A 16695-nucleotide genomic window follows, 5' to 3' on the forward strand; every position below is an offset into this window, starting at 1 on the left:
ATATTGGGACCAGGTCTATGTGCTTGCTGATGGAGTCCATGGATGGATACCATGTTTTGTGAAATTCTCTGGCTGTCCTCTGTCTTAGTCAGCTGTCTCTAGTAGTCATACATGCAGATGACAGGGACCACATATTCGACTGGGACAACACAACAATCATAGGACAAGCTAAACTGAGGATAGCCAGAGAATCTCTAGAAGCATGGCACCGGAAGCAGAAGGAGCGGACCCATATAAATTCCAGCAGCACTTCACAGGAGGCTCCAAAGCATTGAAGATATCACCTCGACAGAGTCTGCAAATCAACTTCCCAACTCAGCAAACATACCCACAACTATGAAAACTTCAGTACAGTATTTGGATTCAGGTACATTTGATCAATTCGAACAATGGCCTCCCTGCATCTGGTGCAATGATGAGTTCGAACACAAGGTAAATTGCAAGACAGCTGTTGATGCTCACATTGCTGTATGCTTCATGTCCACACAAGCTTGTTTCACTTAAAAAGACCTGAGTAAGCCACCGCATGCAAAGCAAGGCTTACATCTCTGTGCATTTCCACACATCACTATAAGCTTGAACCTGTCTGCAGACATTTTTAGCAGGCCTAAACTTCTTATCTCACAGACACACAACTCTGCCCAAAGGTGCATCCATTCACAGATATACAAATTACCTCTAAATAAAATATTCCCAGCTCATTGATGCACAATGTATTTTTATCATTCCCTTCATGTTGCAAATTAATTGCCCTCTCATTTTGATCTCTTTTTGAATCTGGATCACTGACAGATAAATGTTCCTGTATGTTACACTGAGACTTGAAGGATCACATTATTTAAGAATGCCATCAATCTGAGCAAAAGCAGTTCTGGCTTGCGATCATTTAAATTAGATTCAGGAGAATTTGAAAATCAAACCATGAAATCTCAGTCTTACATTAATTATACTGTACATGAATCCTCACTATCCTTTGCAACTTCCACTCATTGTTTACAGCAGTTATGTGCTGATGACACAGAGCAATCAGAAGCAGCCAATCATCCATCACAGAGAAAATCTTTGTCATGCAGGATTGAATTTTACTAAAAATCAGCTAAGTGTCAGTTCCATAGAGTCATTCTGCCTGTGTGCTCTAGTGAGTTTCTCATGCAATTCTCTATAGTTCCCCTCATTATTTCTGCTCCAGGCATCAATGGTGCCTCACATGTATTATCATGTAATCAGCAGTGGCAGATGTGTTTGCCACTGTCATGACCTGGATTTCCTGGAACTGGTGCCACTGGTGGCACGATGGCACAGTGGTTAGCACTGCTGCTTCACAGCGCCAGTGACCTGGGTTCAATTCCCGCTTCAGGCACTAACTGTGTGGAGTTTGCACGTTCTCCCCATGTCTGCGTGGGTTTCCTCCGGGTCCCTCCCACAGTCCAAAGATGTGCGGGTCAGGTGAATTGGCCATGCTAAATTGCCCGTAGTGTTAGGCAAGGGGTAAATGTAAGGGTATGGGTGGGTTGTGCTTTGGCGGGTCGGTGTGGACTTGTTGGGCTGAAGGGCCTGTTTCCACATTGTAAGTAATCTAATCTAATTTATTGCCCAGCCATGCACCAGAGAAAGCACTGGCAGCTTGGAGCTGTCCTTCACAGTGCACGGAGTGGGAGGGGTACAGAAAAGAAATCCTCCTGATGGCACATAATGGGGCATGGGTGACACTTCTTTGTAAAGCCAAGCCCACATTCATAAATATATTGCATCTTTACCACAGCACCCCTCAAATTGACTGTCATTGTAACTGCAACTACAAGAAACAAGCTGCGTAGGTTACCTAGCCTTCACTCCATACCATGTTAGAATCCTTCATAAGGAAGTGCTACTCTGTCCCTTATGCTTAATGTAGCATAACATTTTCTCATTGTTCAATTTGGGAGTATTTCAAACCGGTAAGACTTCAAATGGTAGGAAATGTTTATTTATCCAACAACACTGAAGGTGAAGAAAAAGCCAATAACAGAAAGGTGCATTTGCTTTATGAGCTGATAGGGATCACTTCTTGTTCAAGCAAAAACAAATTTACAGTCAATGAATGATCACTGCATCCAGCTCCTGTCTATTGGAATCAGCGATCAGTGAAATCTTTGTTGTGCCTAAATCTGCCTTGATGTATCAGGTTAATAGGATTCTCCCCCTGCTTAATGTCCTCACCTTCCTCCTCAGAAGATTGCTGCCAGCTGTCCCAGCTCTTCAGCATTCCTCATATCCTCACATTGCCAGCTCCAGCTGTGCAGAGCAGGATAATGTGGCAGGGTAGTGTAATATAAGGTTCCCCCTAGACCAATCAAAGTAGTGGAACCTTCTGTTCAGGAGGTTTGTCATCTGCCCTGGTCAAAGATTGGGCTACACTCACTACACATGATGTCTACACTCCCCCTCAGCTGGGAGTGACATAACAGAGTTAACAGCTCTTTATATTCTGTATTTTTGACTGTAGACTGAAACAGGAAAAGGACAGTATTAAAAATCATGAACTGTCGAAGGGATAGCTGTACTTCTTAAAAGCAAGGTATCTGATGCTTATTACAAGTGTTGCTTGAACTACTGCTTGTTCAAGCTGTCAGGAAGGATGACAGGCCAGTTGGAAGCAGGGATTACACACAGAGGGACATTCAACACACAACAAATAGCTGTTTGGTTTGTGCAATACTGACCACTTGTTGATTACAATACCATGTGATTGGGTCTCAGATTGATGAACTGCTTGGAGATGTGAAAATTTGGTTAGAAGTTTTTGAATGTCCAGAACAAAAGGCGCTGTTCTTTTTCTCTACAGTAAAGAAAAACCTTGTTCAGTAATGTTACAATAGCTATGTGGATTTCCCATCCTTAGCTCCATGCCATTTTAAAATCTGTTTAAGGCAGTTCCACACTGTCCCTTATGCCCAGTGTAGCATGACATCCTCTCCATAAGACCACAAGAAATAGAAAATGGAGGAGGCTTAACATTCCTGAACATTCACTCCTGCCTTCTCGAATGAAGCAGACACCTCCTAATGGAAATGTTACAAGCATTCATTGTAGCAACACGAGTGCAGGATTTAGGCTCCTGTGTTAAAATCCCAGCCAACTTCATTGGCCTGTTGAAAGCAGAAACTCAATAAAAATTCCCAAATTAACTCAAAATTTAGCCTGTTAACAACACTTCAATGATTTATGATTTAGTTTTCAACAAAAAGTTATTGCTGACAAAAATAAATCAACAATCAATTAATGCACCAAAACAGAACATTGAAATAGATAGCAAATAGGGAATATGTAACATTTTCCTCATCAGAACATTGTCCTAATAGTTTTCAGAATGATTCTGTTCTGTTGCTCCATTACCCAAATTGTTTGGATTAAACTTTACCTAAAATGCACACCAATAATATAGAATTAATTCTTCTTGAATATCAGCAAGTATTACCATTGATGAATCATTTATTCTGCACAACTCCTGCACTGTCATTGTTCTTATGCTTTATTTTATTTTAAAATGTCTTGTTCTGCTCTCGGTCTTTGTGTTGTGCATATTCAGAGAAATCAAGTCAAAGTCTTAACATTTTCCAGACCGCTTGTCCTTTTGCAGTATTTCAGAGTCAAGATAAGAACAAGCTGAGCACAGTAAAGGAGTGTGTATGGCACTGGTTAAGATAGTTAGGGAAAATTAGATTAGATTACTTACAGTATGGAAACAGGCCCTTCGGCCCAACAAGTCCACACTGACCCGCAACCCACCCAAACCCATTCCCCCACATTTACCCCTTCACCTAACACTACGGGCAATTTAGCATGGCCAATTCACCTAACCTGCACATTTATGGATTGTGGGAGGACACGGGGAGAATGTGCAAACTCCACACAGAGAGTCGCCTGAGGTGGGAATTGAACCCGGGTCTCTGGTGCTGTGAGGCAGCAGTGCTAACCACTGTGCCACCCACAAAACATAAAGTTCCAAACCAGCACTCTGAAGCATCTATATTCTGGCTTTAGTTAATACTAGAAGTGGATGAATTAATCGAGGCAAAAGTGAGGACTGCAGATGCTGGAGATCAGAGTCCAGATTAGCGCGGTACTGGAAAAGCACAACAGGTCAGGCAGCATCCAAGGAACAGGAAAATCAACATTTTGGGCAATGATGAAGGGGTTTTGCCTGAAATGTCGATTTTCCTGCTCTACGGATGCTGCCTGACCTGCTGTGCCTTTCCAGCCCCACTTTAATCTAGACTGTGGATGGATTATGTCAGGTTTAGATCTGGAAATAACTATTTCATGCTTTAACCTGACAGCTGCCCTAATTGCATCTGCTTCTGTAATTTAGAAAGCTTTTGGGGATAAATTTTAGTAACGTTACCAAAATTGATTAGAATGTAGATTTCACTACCAGAGGAGGTTGGTGAGGCAAGGATGACACCTATGTGGCAGGGTCTCCTCTGTCAGTCCTGGGGTGGGGGGAAAGGTTAGTCTTCCTTGGGACCACATTGTCCACGAGAACTTCCATGTAATTTCCCCTTATCGATCATGTCTGAGGCAAGTGAATCAAAGTGTGTAGCAAAACTCCACTTGGCAGTGTTTGACCAGGTAAAGCTGCAGTTTAAATATGGTATTGGTGCTCAGATTCCAGGCATTTCTCAGCAATGCTGAGTATTTTCACCTACAATGGGTGGGACAATATCAGTGGGGAAACCACAGAGGTGTGGTGTGGCAGTGAGATAAATTTGGGACAAACACATGAGAAACCCTCTCAGCTAAGCAGAGAAAACCAGAGTGAAACTCAACAAAGTAAAAAATGAGGTCTGCAGATGCTGGAGATCACAGCTGAAAATGTGTTGCTGGTTAAAGCACAGCAGGCCAGGCAGCATCTCAGGAATAGGGAATTCGACGTTTCGAGCATAAGCCCTTCATCAGGAATGAGAGAGAGTAGCCAAGCAGGCTAAGATAAAAGGTAGGGAGGAGGGAGTTGGGGGAGGGGCGATGGAGGTGGGATAGGTGGAAGGAGGTCAAGGTGAGGGTGATAGGCCGGAGTAGGGTGGGGGCGGAGAGGTCAGGAAGAAGATTGCAGGTTAGGAGGGCGGTGCTGAGTTGAGGGAACCGACTGAGACAAGGTGGGGGGAGGGGAAATGAGGAAACTGGAGAAATCCCACACCTCCACACTCACTTCCCTCCAAGGCCCCAAGGGATCCTTCCATATCCGCCACAAGTTCACCTGTACCTCCACACACATCATCTATTGCATCCGCTGCACCTGATGTGGCCTCCTCTATATTGGGGAGACAGGCCGCTTACTTGCGGAACGCTTCAGAGAACACCTCTGGGCCGCCCGGACCAACCAACCCAACCACCCCGTGGCTCAACACTTTAACTCTCCCTCCCACTCCACCGAGGACATGCAGGTCCTTGGACTCCTCCACCGGCAGAACATAACAACACGACGGCTGGAAGAGGAGCGCCTCATCTTCTGTCTGGGAACCCTCCAACCACAAGGTATGAATTCAGATTTCTCCAGTTTCCTCATTTCCCCTCCCCCCACCTTGTCTCAGTCGGTTCCCTCAACTCAGCACCGCCCTCCTAACCTGCAATCTTCTTCCTGACCTCTCCGCCCCCACCCTACTCCGGCCTATCACCCTCACCTTGACCTCCTTCCACCTATCCCACCTCCATCGCCCCTCCCCCAACTCCCTCCTCCCTACCTTTTATCTTAGCCTGCTTGGCTACTCTCTCTCATTCCTGATGAAGGGCTTATGCTCGAAACGTCGAATTCCCTATTCCTGAGATGCTGCCTAACCTGCTGTGCTTTAACCAGCAACAAATTTTCAGCTCTGAAACTCAACAAAAATGACAATTAGCTAATTTCTGGTGAGATTCAGCCCTCTCTGTTTTTTTGCCCCTACCAAAGCATCCAACTTCACATTTATTTACATCATATCTGGCCAATTATAACCCATTCACTTAGCTTAAGTACCTTTTTGAGTCCTCCTCAGAATTTATATTCTCAACCAGTTCCCATGCATCTGTTGTTCTTCTTTTAAATAATATCTGTCCTGATATAATGCCATAGTTCCATTCCTGTGCGATCATTCATTATAAGAAGATCGCGAAATAGCAGCACCATTTAATCAATGGGAACAGAATCACATTACAGCCAGTATAGGTAAGGAAAGTATGCATTCTACAAATAATAGTCTAGATTCTTCAATAGCGTTATAGCCAATTCGCAATGAAAAAAATGTGGGTTACAGGAGAACCAACTGTAGATCAAGCTTCAGTTAACAAGCAACTTGCCTCAGGAAACAAACCTTTCAGTCAGGCACAGAACAAAGTGTTTGAAATGAGTTTCTGATTCAGACTTAGCTTATAATTAGCATGTTACTCACTTCAGTAGGTGTCTGGATATAGTAATTAAACCTTGTATGACAGTAAAGCCACACAGTTTTCTATTGTAGCTGTAAAGTAACAAGTTGTGCAAAATGATCCTGTTTTTCCAAAAAGATGGCCCAGATTTAAGAGTCAATAGGAGACCTTCAGTACGCCTTTCACTTATACCTGCCCATTTTGGGATTTGGCAAAATCTTACACTTTGTCTTATTAGTGGCACACAGGTGTTGCTAGCAAGGCAAGGATTTATTGCCCATCTCAAATTGTCCCTGAGAAGTTTCTAATTCTAATTCGAAGTTAGTGATGAGTTGTCATTTTGAACCTCTGCAGACCAGGAGCTGTTAAAGAGGGAATTACATGATTTGACTCAGCAACAACGAAGAAACCATGAACTATCCCAGGTCACCACTTTAGGAGCACCTCAGCTTGGGTTGTTATGGTTTTGATGGTAGGAAAATGTTTAAAAATCAAACTCGACTACTTCATCAGCCATACCAAAACTGTCAACATAATCACCAAACTCTTTCTCTTTATTCCTGTTATCTAGAAAGCAGGAGACTGTCATCAGATTCCTTCAATAAACTTAAAAATAACATGTCTACTAAAACAAACATTTTATCTAAGTAAGTGGAAAAACTGATTATTAACTAAGGTACTATGCAAACTTAAATTATACCCTCCTTAATCCCATCATATGCAAACACTCATACATATTCAAGTAGGACCTGGCACACAGCTCTGGAACGCTTTATACAATTGAAGACATAGGCAAGAAAATAACATCATTCCTGTAGGTCAAGGTTTCAAATTCAGAAGATAGAATGTGTTAACCTCCTTCAGCTTCCTGCCACAAGTTCAAGTTATAGCTGGTCGTTAAGCAATAGAAAACCCTCAACCTAGGCATGTAGAGGGTCTTTGAATTGAATTTAGTTGTCAGTGTTAATCAAGGGATACTGAAACTGGAAACTTACTCTGTTTTCCAAAAGATACTTCCAAATTCCATACTACAGCATCTGGAAGTGGGCGGGGGTTACTGGGGGGAGGACAGTGCTGGAATATGTTCACGTGGCTTATGCTTTTGGCCCTCCTCATTCAATATCCTTACTGTTCAGCTCCCTCAGTGTGCAAAGAAGTAGCCATCAATGAATTGTCCAGCAGGGGTTATTCCAGTATGAAGGGCATGGAGAGTTATTGGTGTAGAGACTATGAGAGTGTGAGAACAAATGACAGGTGTTGCAGGCAATTGTGAGAGCATGAGCCTTTGTGGGAGGTGGATAAATTGGCAGAGATAGAGTGCAAGATAGCAGAAAACAATGTGTGACACCTTGGCTGAGTGGAGAAGGACATTGACCTTCTTTCTGCATTTCTGGCCAATATTCCTCACCCTGGAATCAGCACTGACCCAGTGGTGAGCTTAGACCAAGCTAGCAGGGTGTGATGGTACTACCTCCTTTGCCGATGCTCTTGGAAGAGAACTCTCCTTATATGCAAGGACTTCAATGTCAGTGTTGAAGAATCCTGGTGCCTTCCTCACTATGTTCTGACTCTGTCCTTCTCCAAGCAGGGCAGCTTCAGAATGTCACTGCTGATCTGGGTGCACGGCGACCATTTAAAAATGGCACTAATGCAAGAGATGCCAGTACTTGGTAGATATCCACTGAGTGGTGATGTGTTCCAGGAAAAACAAGTGAAAAGATGGAGCTAGACTTAGACATGAGGGGCACCATGACAACACCATGGTCAAGGCTGTCGCCAGGGTGAGGAATATTGGCCAGAATTGCAGAAAGAAGGACAAGTCCTTCTGTACCCAGCCAGCATTAAGTGCCACATTTTGTTTTCTACTACCTCACACTCACTCTCTCTCTGCTAATTTAACTACTTCCCACAAAGGTTCATGCTTTCACAATGAGTTAAGTGAGACACAGGGAGAAAACCCACTGGGATTCATGGTGAGAAACCTTCCAAGATACTCAATGTAAATTGGACTTAGCCAAACACATGTAAGCCTTTTTTGTTTTTTCCACAAAGATTGCTGAAGCTGCATTGATGAGACTGTGCATGACTTTTTAAAATTCTAATCTGTTCAGGTTATTTTCAAACATCAGTCAAGGTGCCACATAGAAATGTGACTGGAGGAAGGCAACATAAGGTGGTTCTGTCTGTTGTATTACTGGAGCTGTTGAACATCCAAGGGAAAAGAAATAATGACAATATTTGAAAAAAAACTATAGCAAGTTAATGGTACAGTAAATGAACACATGGTTGAAAGGAAGTTCTGCAAACACATAATAGACAGTTTTAGAATTAAGTTATAAATGAAATAATCAAAGATTTGGAACCACCCACCTTTCTACATGCTTTTTGTCAGTTGTGTACTTGGTTCTAAATTTTAAAAAAATTAAGTATTTTGATTAAATCAGAAATGCTGAAAATACTCAGCAAATCAGGTAAATCCATGAGGCAGAATTCGCTTTTCATCCGAACTGGGAAAAGTTACAATGTAACTGATTTTAAGCGAGTGAAGGGAGTTGAACAAAAGGGAAAGTCTGTGACAGAGTGGGAGATAGGACAGGTCTAATCCACAAACTGTTAGCAAAGGACATGGCAATCCAATAAGTAAGGAACAAAAGTTCCCCCTGTATTCCGTGAGATCTAACCTTACTCACCAGTCTCCAATGGGAAACCTTGTAAAACACCTTACTGAAGTCCATCTAGATCACATCTACAGCTCTGCCCTCATCAATCATCTTTGCTACTTCTTCAAAAAAATTCAATCAAGATAGTAGAGAAATGAAGTAAAAGTTCAAAGATAAAAAGCCAGGCAAAAAAGAAATTGAGAAAACAGAGGAAGGATGAGGTAGTGAACAGGTACATGAAAGAGATTATTACAGTTGGGCAAGAGGGAGTAAAGGTGAGAAAGATATACAAGGTACACATTTTCAGGGTGAGAACAATTATATCTACCTGACATTTTGCCAGGACATGAGCAAAAAGAAAATTGAGAAGAAAAATATATAGCACATGTAGGAAGCTACTTCAAAGAATAATCTCAGAGAAAATATTTTGGAAATGAAATAGGGCTGTCATTATGGATCATTAATATCAGACTGCACAGAATACTGTTGGGCAGACACTAGGCATTGCCTTGCAAACATAGGGAAATCAGTAGCATTTCTTCATTATTGCTTGGAATCCGATTTTAATACATGAGAGAGGAACTTTCAAGCGGATTGAAGTAGACTGAAGTAAAGGGATCACTGACAAGTGGAAAGCTTTCAAAAAAAGCGATAAAGAGAGTTCAGAGGCATCATGTTCCTGTTAGAGTGAAGGGCAAGGCAAGTAAGAGTAGGGAACAATGGATGAATAAAGGTATTGAGGTTCTGGTCAAGAATAAGTAGTAGTCATATATTAATATAGACAAGTTCAAGTGAATTTGTTGAAGAATATGAGTTATAGGAGCATTCTTAAAAGGAAAAACAAGAGGACAAAAAGGGTATGTGAGATTGCCTTGGCAGATAAGTTTAAGGATAATCCAGAGATTCTGCAAGTACATTAAGAGCAAAAGAGCAACTAGAGAGAGAATCAGGTGCCTTAAAGTTAAACAAGGTCATCTACAGTCATAGAAATATATAGCACGGAAACTGACCCTTTGGTCCAACTTGTCCATGTCGACCAGATTTCCTAAATAAATCTAGTTTAATTTGCCAACATTTGGCCCCATATCCCCCTAAACCCTTCCTATTCATGCATGCATTCAGATGACTTTTAAATGTTGTAATTGTACCAGCCTCCACCACTTCCTTCGGCAGTTCATTCCATACACGCAACACTGTCTCTGCGAAAAAGTTGTCCTTCGGTCCCTTTTAAACTTTCCCTTCTCACCTTCAACCTATGCCCTCTGGTTTTGGACCCTCACACTCCAGGGCTTTGAAACTTGCATCACATGTATGTAATCTCTGTATCTTAAGTTCCACATCCCGGATTCATTCGTTCAAATGAATATTCTGTAGTGCCACTAAACATTAAGAGGAAGTAGGTTGTTCTCTAAACATTCAGAGTTTTTAGTGTCTGTAAAATCACCTGGGAGGCATTTTTGATCCACAGTAAATAGTTTAAAAGCTCAATTAGTGCTTCCTACAGCAGTACTAGATAAAACTGAATACAGTATACCAACTAAAAGCAAACTATTGTGGATGCTGGATATCTAAAATAAGTCTAGTAGAAGATGTGGAGGGAAATGGAGTCAATGTTCAAGTCCTTATGACTCTTCTTCAGAGGAAGATGCTGCAAGACCTGGAGTCATAGAAAGTCACACAGCATGAAAACAAAGCCTTAAGTGCAACCACTCCATGCCAACCATAATCCCCAACTAAACTAATCCCACTTGCCCTCTTTTGGCCTATAGCCCTCCAAACACTTATTAATCATGTACTTATCTCTTTTTTAAAAAAAATGTTGTAACTGTACCTGCATCCATAATTTCCTCTGGAAATTCATTCCACAAACTGCAATGTGTAAAAAACTTTTCCCACATCTTTTTAACAAGCTTTTGCTGAGCTTCTCTAGCAATTTCTGTTTTTATGACAGTACACCAGTTGTGGTCTAATCATAGTTATGTATAAATTAATTGCATATTTATTCTTTTACTCGAAGGCATATTTCTAAATCCCTAGTTACTTTTATTGGTTTGTTTATTGGCTCCATATATCTGCACTTGTATTTTCATGAAATATTATTTGAGCACTGTTCTCTACCCCTTTGTAGAACTTTTCCATTTATTTTCATTCCTATTCTTCATTTTTACCTCCCGAAATGTTAAGCTTGTGAAATGTAAATAAATATAATTATCTCCTGCCTTAAAATAATCCCTGTTTAAGAACAATTGCCAGAAATTGGCAATCCCTCCACAGCAGTTGAGGCTATCTACACTATTGAGCTCTATGGATCTTTTAAAGTCTGCTATTAGATGAGAATACACTCTGCTTCTGCTGATGCTCATTCATGCAAGCATGGCATTTTCTTGAAGGTTTGTTAAATAGTTATTTTCTTCTTGAATGTTGACAGGCATGAGGATAAGGATGAATCTAGAATTAACATTGAGCATGGAATCACATCAAATTGAGTCTTTTTTTGTCCTTTCTTCTTGCTTGAAGTCATGCTGAATTGTAAATTAGATGGAAATTAGTATTTAGTGAAGGAAATTGATATTAAAGAAAACATTTTTTTTTGCCATGATCAAATAAAGCTTTGAAGAGTTTTCAGAAAAATAAAATATGATAGAATGGCGAGAATGTAAAATTGAAGTTGTTGCTTAATAGAGATAGTATTAGACAAACTACAGGAGAGGAGGGGAAAATTTGAAGGCTCTGGCAGATAATCCTCAGAGTAATAATGTTGGTTAGCCTTTCATTATGAGCAAATCAGACTTCTTTCGTGAAATGTGTAGTGTGAGGTTATGGCCTTGTTTGGACCATTAATTTATTCCTGTTGATTTTTTTTTTGTTTGGTTAATAGGGAAGAGAAACATTTCTCAACAGTGAAAGTAATAGGAATTAAACTGACACTGTGCGATGAAAACTAATTTTCAAAGTGAAAACTTCTTCCCCGAAGACCTCATTAGTGATAAACACATTCCACACTTGAAACAAGGAATAATTTCAATTCAATTGTTTATAATTCCAAATTCAGCTAATGAGCAGGCTAATAAAAGGAAACTGAGTAAAGACCAAAATTATCTCTAAACAGAAAAGAACATCCAAGGGCTGGCACAGGCATGACGGTTAGAATGGCCTCTTCTTGTGCTGTAAGCTTCTATACACCAAGATAACAATAAGTACAAAAGCAGTCCAAAGTACAGAGTATGATTTTAATTAGCATTAAAAAAAAGCAACCAACTTCCATTTGCACATTTATTATACAGAAGAATAACAACAGTGATAGTAATTTAGAACAAAACAAGCCGACAGATGATCTAGCAGTTGTATGTATTACCCTGAGGAGACTCTAACAAACTTACATTATTAGTTTCAGATCACAAATAATTCTCAGAATACACAAGCATATTCTAATCCATGAACTAACCATTTAACCTATGCTAGATATTTGTCTCACAGACTGTTGAGTAACGATGGAAGGAAAGAGGTAGGGAAGAAAGGATGGAGATGAGGAAGAGGAAAGGAATGAAACAAACCTTTTTAGGTTATACAGCAGCCTTCTTTTGATCCTCCATTACAATTGATACATATTAAAAAAAAGACTGATAGTTTGATTTTAATAGGAATTGATATAATTATTAAGCAACTGTTAATACTTTGAATATTGTGCAAACCTGATCCAGCAATTACGTACTGTCACGGTAAACATTCGGTATTGACAGAAATAGTAATTCAATTGATGTATGATGTATACCACACAAACGTTCGGTTTTTATTTACACACATAGATTAGTATACAGAGAGTTGTGGCTAAAATCATGACCTCTACTAATGTAATAGAATATAAAGGTCCAAAATGTTTGCATCATGCAATTTAAAACTTCAGCAAATAGCTTCCCATAAAATCTACTAAAGTGTTTTAAAAACAAAGTTTGCTCGTATCAGTGGCAGACCAATTACAAAAGATGATTGAAATGAACTACGCTAGCTGTATATAAGGGCCACTTTTTAGAGTCTGTAGAATAGATCTTGAATAGTCAAAATGGATACCCATGAATTATATCAAAGCCTTCAAGACTATTCTCTAAAAGCTAATCTTTAACCATTAATGGGCCTCAAGAACTGATCACTAAATACATACAGGTAATGCCTTATTTCTTTGAGAATCTAATCAGGCTGCTGGAGACAGTAATTGCTGGGAGCACATTATTATATTCATTTTTGCACTCACTGAAAAAAACAATTCTAACCACCTGTAAGCAACTGATTATAGCATTTTAACCTCTCCAAATTCTCAATAACCTTTATGAGTTGACATCTCCAACAACATAATTACTGTTTCTTTAAATATAACTCTGATAAATTTATTGTCAATCAGCCCTAGTATCTCTGATTTGTTGTAAAATATTGTCTGAAATCATTCCTGTGAAATACCTTGGAACAATCTACTACATTAAAAAGTGCAAGTTTTTAAAAAGTTGTTGCTGAGCTGCAACAAATTATTTGAGGAATAAAAAATGATTTGAATCAAGTACAGCCATAAACTCCTGTAATAGTACAAAGTTGAAAGTAAGTATGAAGGGGAGAAAGCCAATTCAAAGTGCATGAAACATTTATTTTCCCTTTCTTCAAGTTATTTTGGACAAAAAAAAAATCATTTGTTTAGAAACACTAATTTTGCACTGGTTATATTAATTAGAATTTAGTGTTAAAATTCTTCATCCTTGTGCAAATTACTTAATTTTTTTTATAGCAGAGGAAACATCTCAAGAATGAATCCAATCTATCTTGAAAATGTTTAACACTTATCCATATAAAAAACGGATCTTGTTTAATGTATTATTTTATCTGAGCAGTCATTATCCAAGTTGAAAGTAAATGCAAACCACTTGTTCAATCTAAAATACTCATAACTACGTATGACTCATAAAAACAGCGTCTTAACAGCTAGTTGGCATTCTGAACCAAACAGATGCCATCAGCAGAAATGTGGCATAATCACATAATTCACTCCAGATTAAGACAGCTTTTAATATGCTGAAAACTAACCTCTTCATCAAATTCAATTTGTTTATACTAAAGCCCAACACTTATAGTTTATTCCACATGATTCTCTTCTGTAACCCCTTTTTGCTGCCCCAAAGTAAAAATACTTTAGTTAAGCAAATAAAATTAAACTGTAGTACTTCATGTACTGTACATATTTTACATATATTTTCATTAACAGTTATAGTATCAGCTAATATAAAAAGCACCTCTCTACACAGTATAATGCTGCTCGCCTACATAACACGGTACACCAGCCATTTTCTAGCCTCCAGAATGAAAATTACAAATTAATGTTAGATTTGCAAAGAAACAGGAAAAATAGACACTAGATGAATGCACTGAAATGTATTTCAAGTGACCTTACATCCAACAAACTGGTGCAACTATCAGTGTAATATAGTTTGCAGGGGTCTCTGAGGTAAATTCTTCACCAGTTCCCTAATATTTTTAATAATAAAATGCCATTAAAATCCTACACAAGATCTATTTTCTCAAAGATAAAAAATAAAGTGAACATTAATTTTGAATATGTAAAAAAGGTATGGATTCACCAGCTTACAATAAATACATTATAACTCATCAAACTGAAACAAAACTTTGTGAAAGCTGTCTGTTTTCCATAATCTCTGTCAGCAGGAAATGGGGAAGGGGAAGAATACAAATCATCTTAGATCTGGGAGAATCAAGAAACAGATTTTGGTCTGAATTGGTGAATAGGGAAACAATATTATTACAATCTGATTTAAGGTCACCTCTGATCTAAAAAACCAACAGGTATCTGGACTTGACCACAAATGCAAAGCAAGACACAAATGACAGGAAGCTTAGGTCAGCTACCTTCTGAACCTGATCAAGTTGCACTTGCTATCAATCATATACAAAAGTTGCACTGGATATAGAGCATCATGGAAGGAAAAAAACCTTTTTAACACCAAAAATTAACGGGAAGCTGTCACTGAAAATTGTAACAATTTGAAAATGTAAAAAATGAATTTCCAAGTTAAATTAAGTAGATTATTAAAACAAAAGCCTCCCACAGCCCCACAAAAACAGAAACTTGATTACATAGACATTTACAAATTAAACTTTGGAGTACACTATCAATGACTAGCACCAGTGATTTAATTCCCTGCTCTGAACTTTGTAACACCACAGGATCCACCTAGAAACCGAACATAATTGTCCATTAATAAAACAAAGGCATTAAGTTACATGCATTTCACTCAAAACCACCTCTGTTCCTGCCTTATAAACAAAGTTTTGTACAGACTACTACTTATTCATCTGCACTGAAGACAATAAAGTGCTTAGGGGAAAGCAAATAAAAGGTAAACAAATCCAAATCACTTTGGACACTATACAATAGAATTAAACTAAACTATCTGTGGTTACCAGCAGTAATATTGGTAAGGGGAACTGTATAAAACACCAGTTCTTCAATGGACACATAGGTCCCAGCTACAAATCCCACAAAGCCCACCACGCTGATCATAATATTCTTGGCAATCTTCCATCGGCTGATTCCCTCACAATAATAGGTGGTAATTTCGAGAAGTGGGGGAAAGATTAATGCTAGCGTGCTGCTACTAATGGACCCAACTAATGTGATCACAATTTCCAGACGTGGTATCAAGATAGCCAAGACACCTGTAGGAACAAAAAACAATATTGAGAAAAACAAATCAAAATGAATAATTTCACATTCAACTTCAATTATGGAAAATCTTTTAATATAATTATTTGGCTGCAACGTGCTTAAAGTTTTGTTGGTTATTTGGGCAAACATTCCAGTCAGTTTGGACACAGTCTAGTACCACCAAGATAAATGACAAAATTCTTCTACTGGCATTTATTGAGATTGTAACCATGATTCCAGAACAACTTTGATCTTCAAACAGCAGTAATACTGAACATTTAAATAATTGCTTTAACAGGGAGATGTAACTCCAGTTAAGATGCAGGAATGTGATCACAAGTTTGGATACTGTTTCAAACTTGCCTCCTGTCCCAGAACCCGCCTCAGATTAATATCTCGTCTGAAAGACTGAGGTCACAATTTTGGCCTTAACAGTATCTCTGTCATGACAAACACAGCAAAAACAGAAAGATATATTCCCAAATGTACCATTTTTGATTTTCCCAGGAGTTTCATGGGATTGCACAATTCACGAAGACAGCCAAACATTTAAATCCAATTTTGATATCCTTGCTTTCTGGACAAGGCATGCATGAGACAGCCTGGGTCTGTTTCAGTGAATTTATTTTTGGATTGCCGGAGTACGCCTGTGGATATAATCCCAGTACATCTTGAGAAAGGGATTATTAAAATAGACAGAAAATAGCTGAAAAGTTGCAAAACAAATTTGAATTACTGAACTGTTAGGCTATCAAGAGATTTACCAGAAATTTGAGCATCTCCATTTGGATTGGTGCTGTATATAAATTCCACAATTCTCCATTATTAACTAATGGGGTTAAGGCAGATAAGAAGCTTGGCCCCGGTGTTTAGGCATCCTAGGATCCTAAAAGTTGTTACAGAAATACTAAATGCATTCATCGTAATTATCCAAAGATCCTTGCATCAAAT

At 39.1% G+C, this 16695-nt stretch overlaps 1 protein-coding gene across 4 annotated transcripts in view; it reads right to left on the reverse strand.

Annotated features, from left to right (window-relative positions):
- Window positions 1–12274: 12274 nt before the first annotated feature.
- Window positions 12275–16695, reverse strand: part of slc36a1 (solute carrier family 36 member 1) — a 73116-nt gene continuing 68695 nt past the window's right edge. For 2 of the 4 annotated variants that reach the window (XM_060837355.1, XM_060837354.1), the window contains exon 11: window positions 12275–15755. In XM_060837355.1, the coding sequence (XP_060693338.1) occupies window positions 15487–15755 (269 nt within the window). In that variant the 3' untranslated portion in view covers window positions 12275–15486. The remainder of the gene's footprint in view (window positions 15756–16695) is intronic. The other 2 variants (XM_060837358.1, XM_060837359.1) reach the window with 2 other exon arrangements.

Source organism: Hemiscyllium ocellatum, chromosome 16 (assembly GCF_020745735.1).
Source record: "Hemiscyllium ocellatum isolate sHemOce1 chromosome 16, sHemOce1.pat.X.cur, whole genome shotgun sequence".
Lineage (NCBI taxonomy): Eukaryota > Metazoa > Chordata > Chondrichthyes > Orectolobiformes > Hemiscylliidae > Hemiscyllium > Hemiscyllium ocellatum.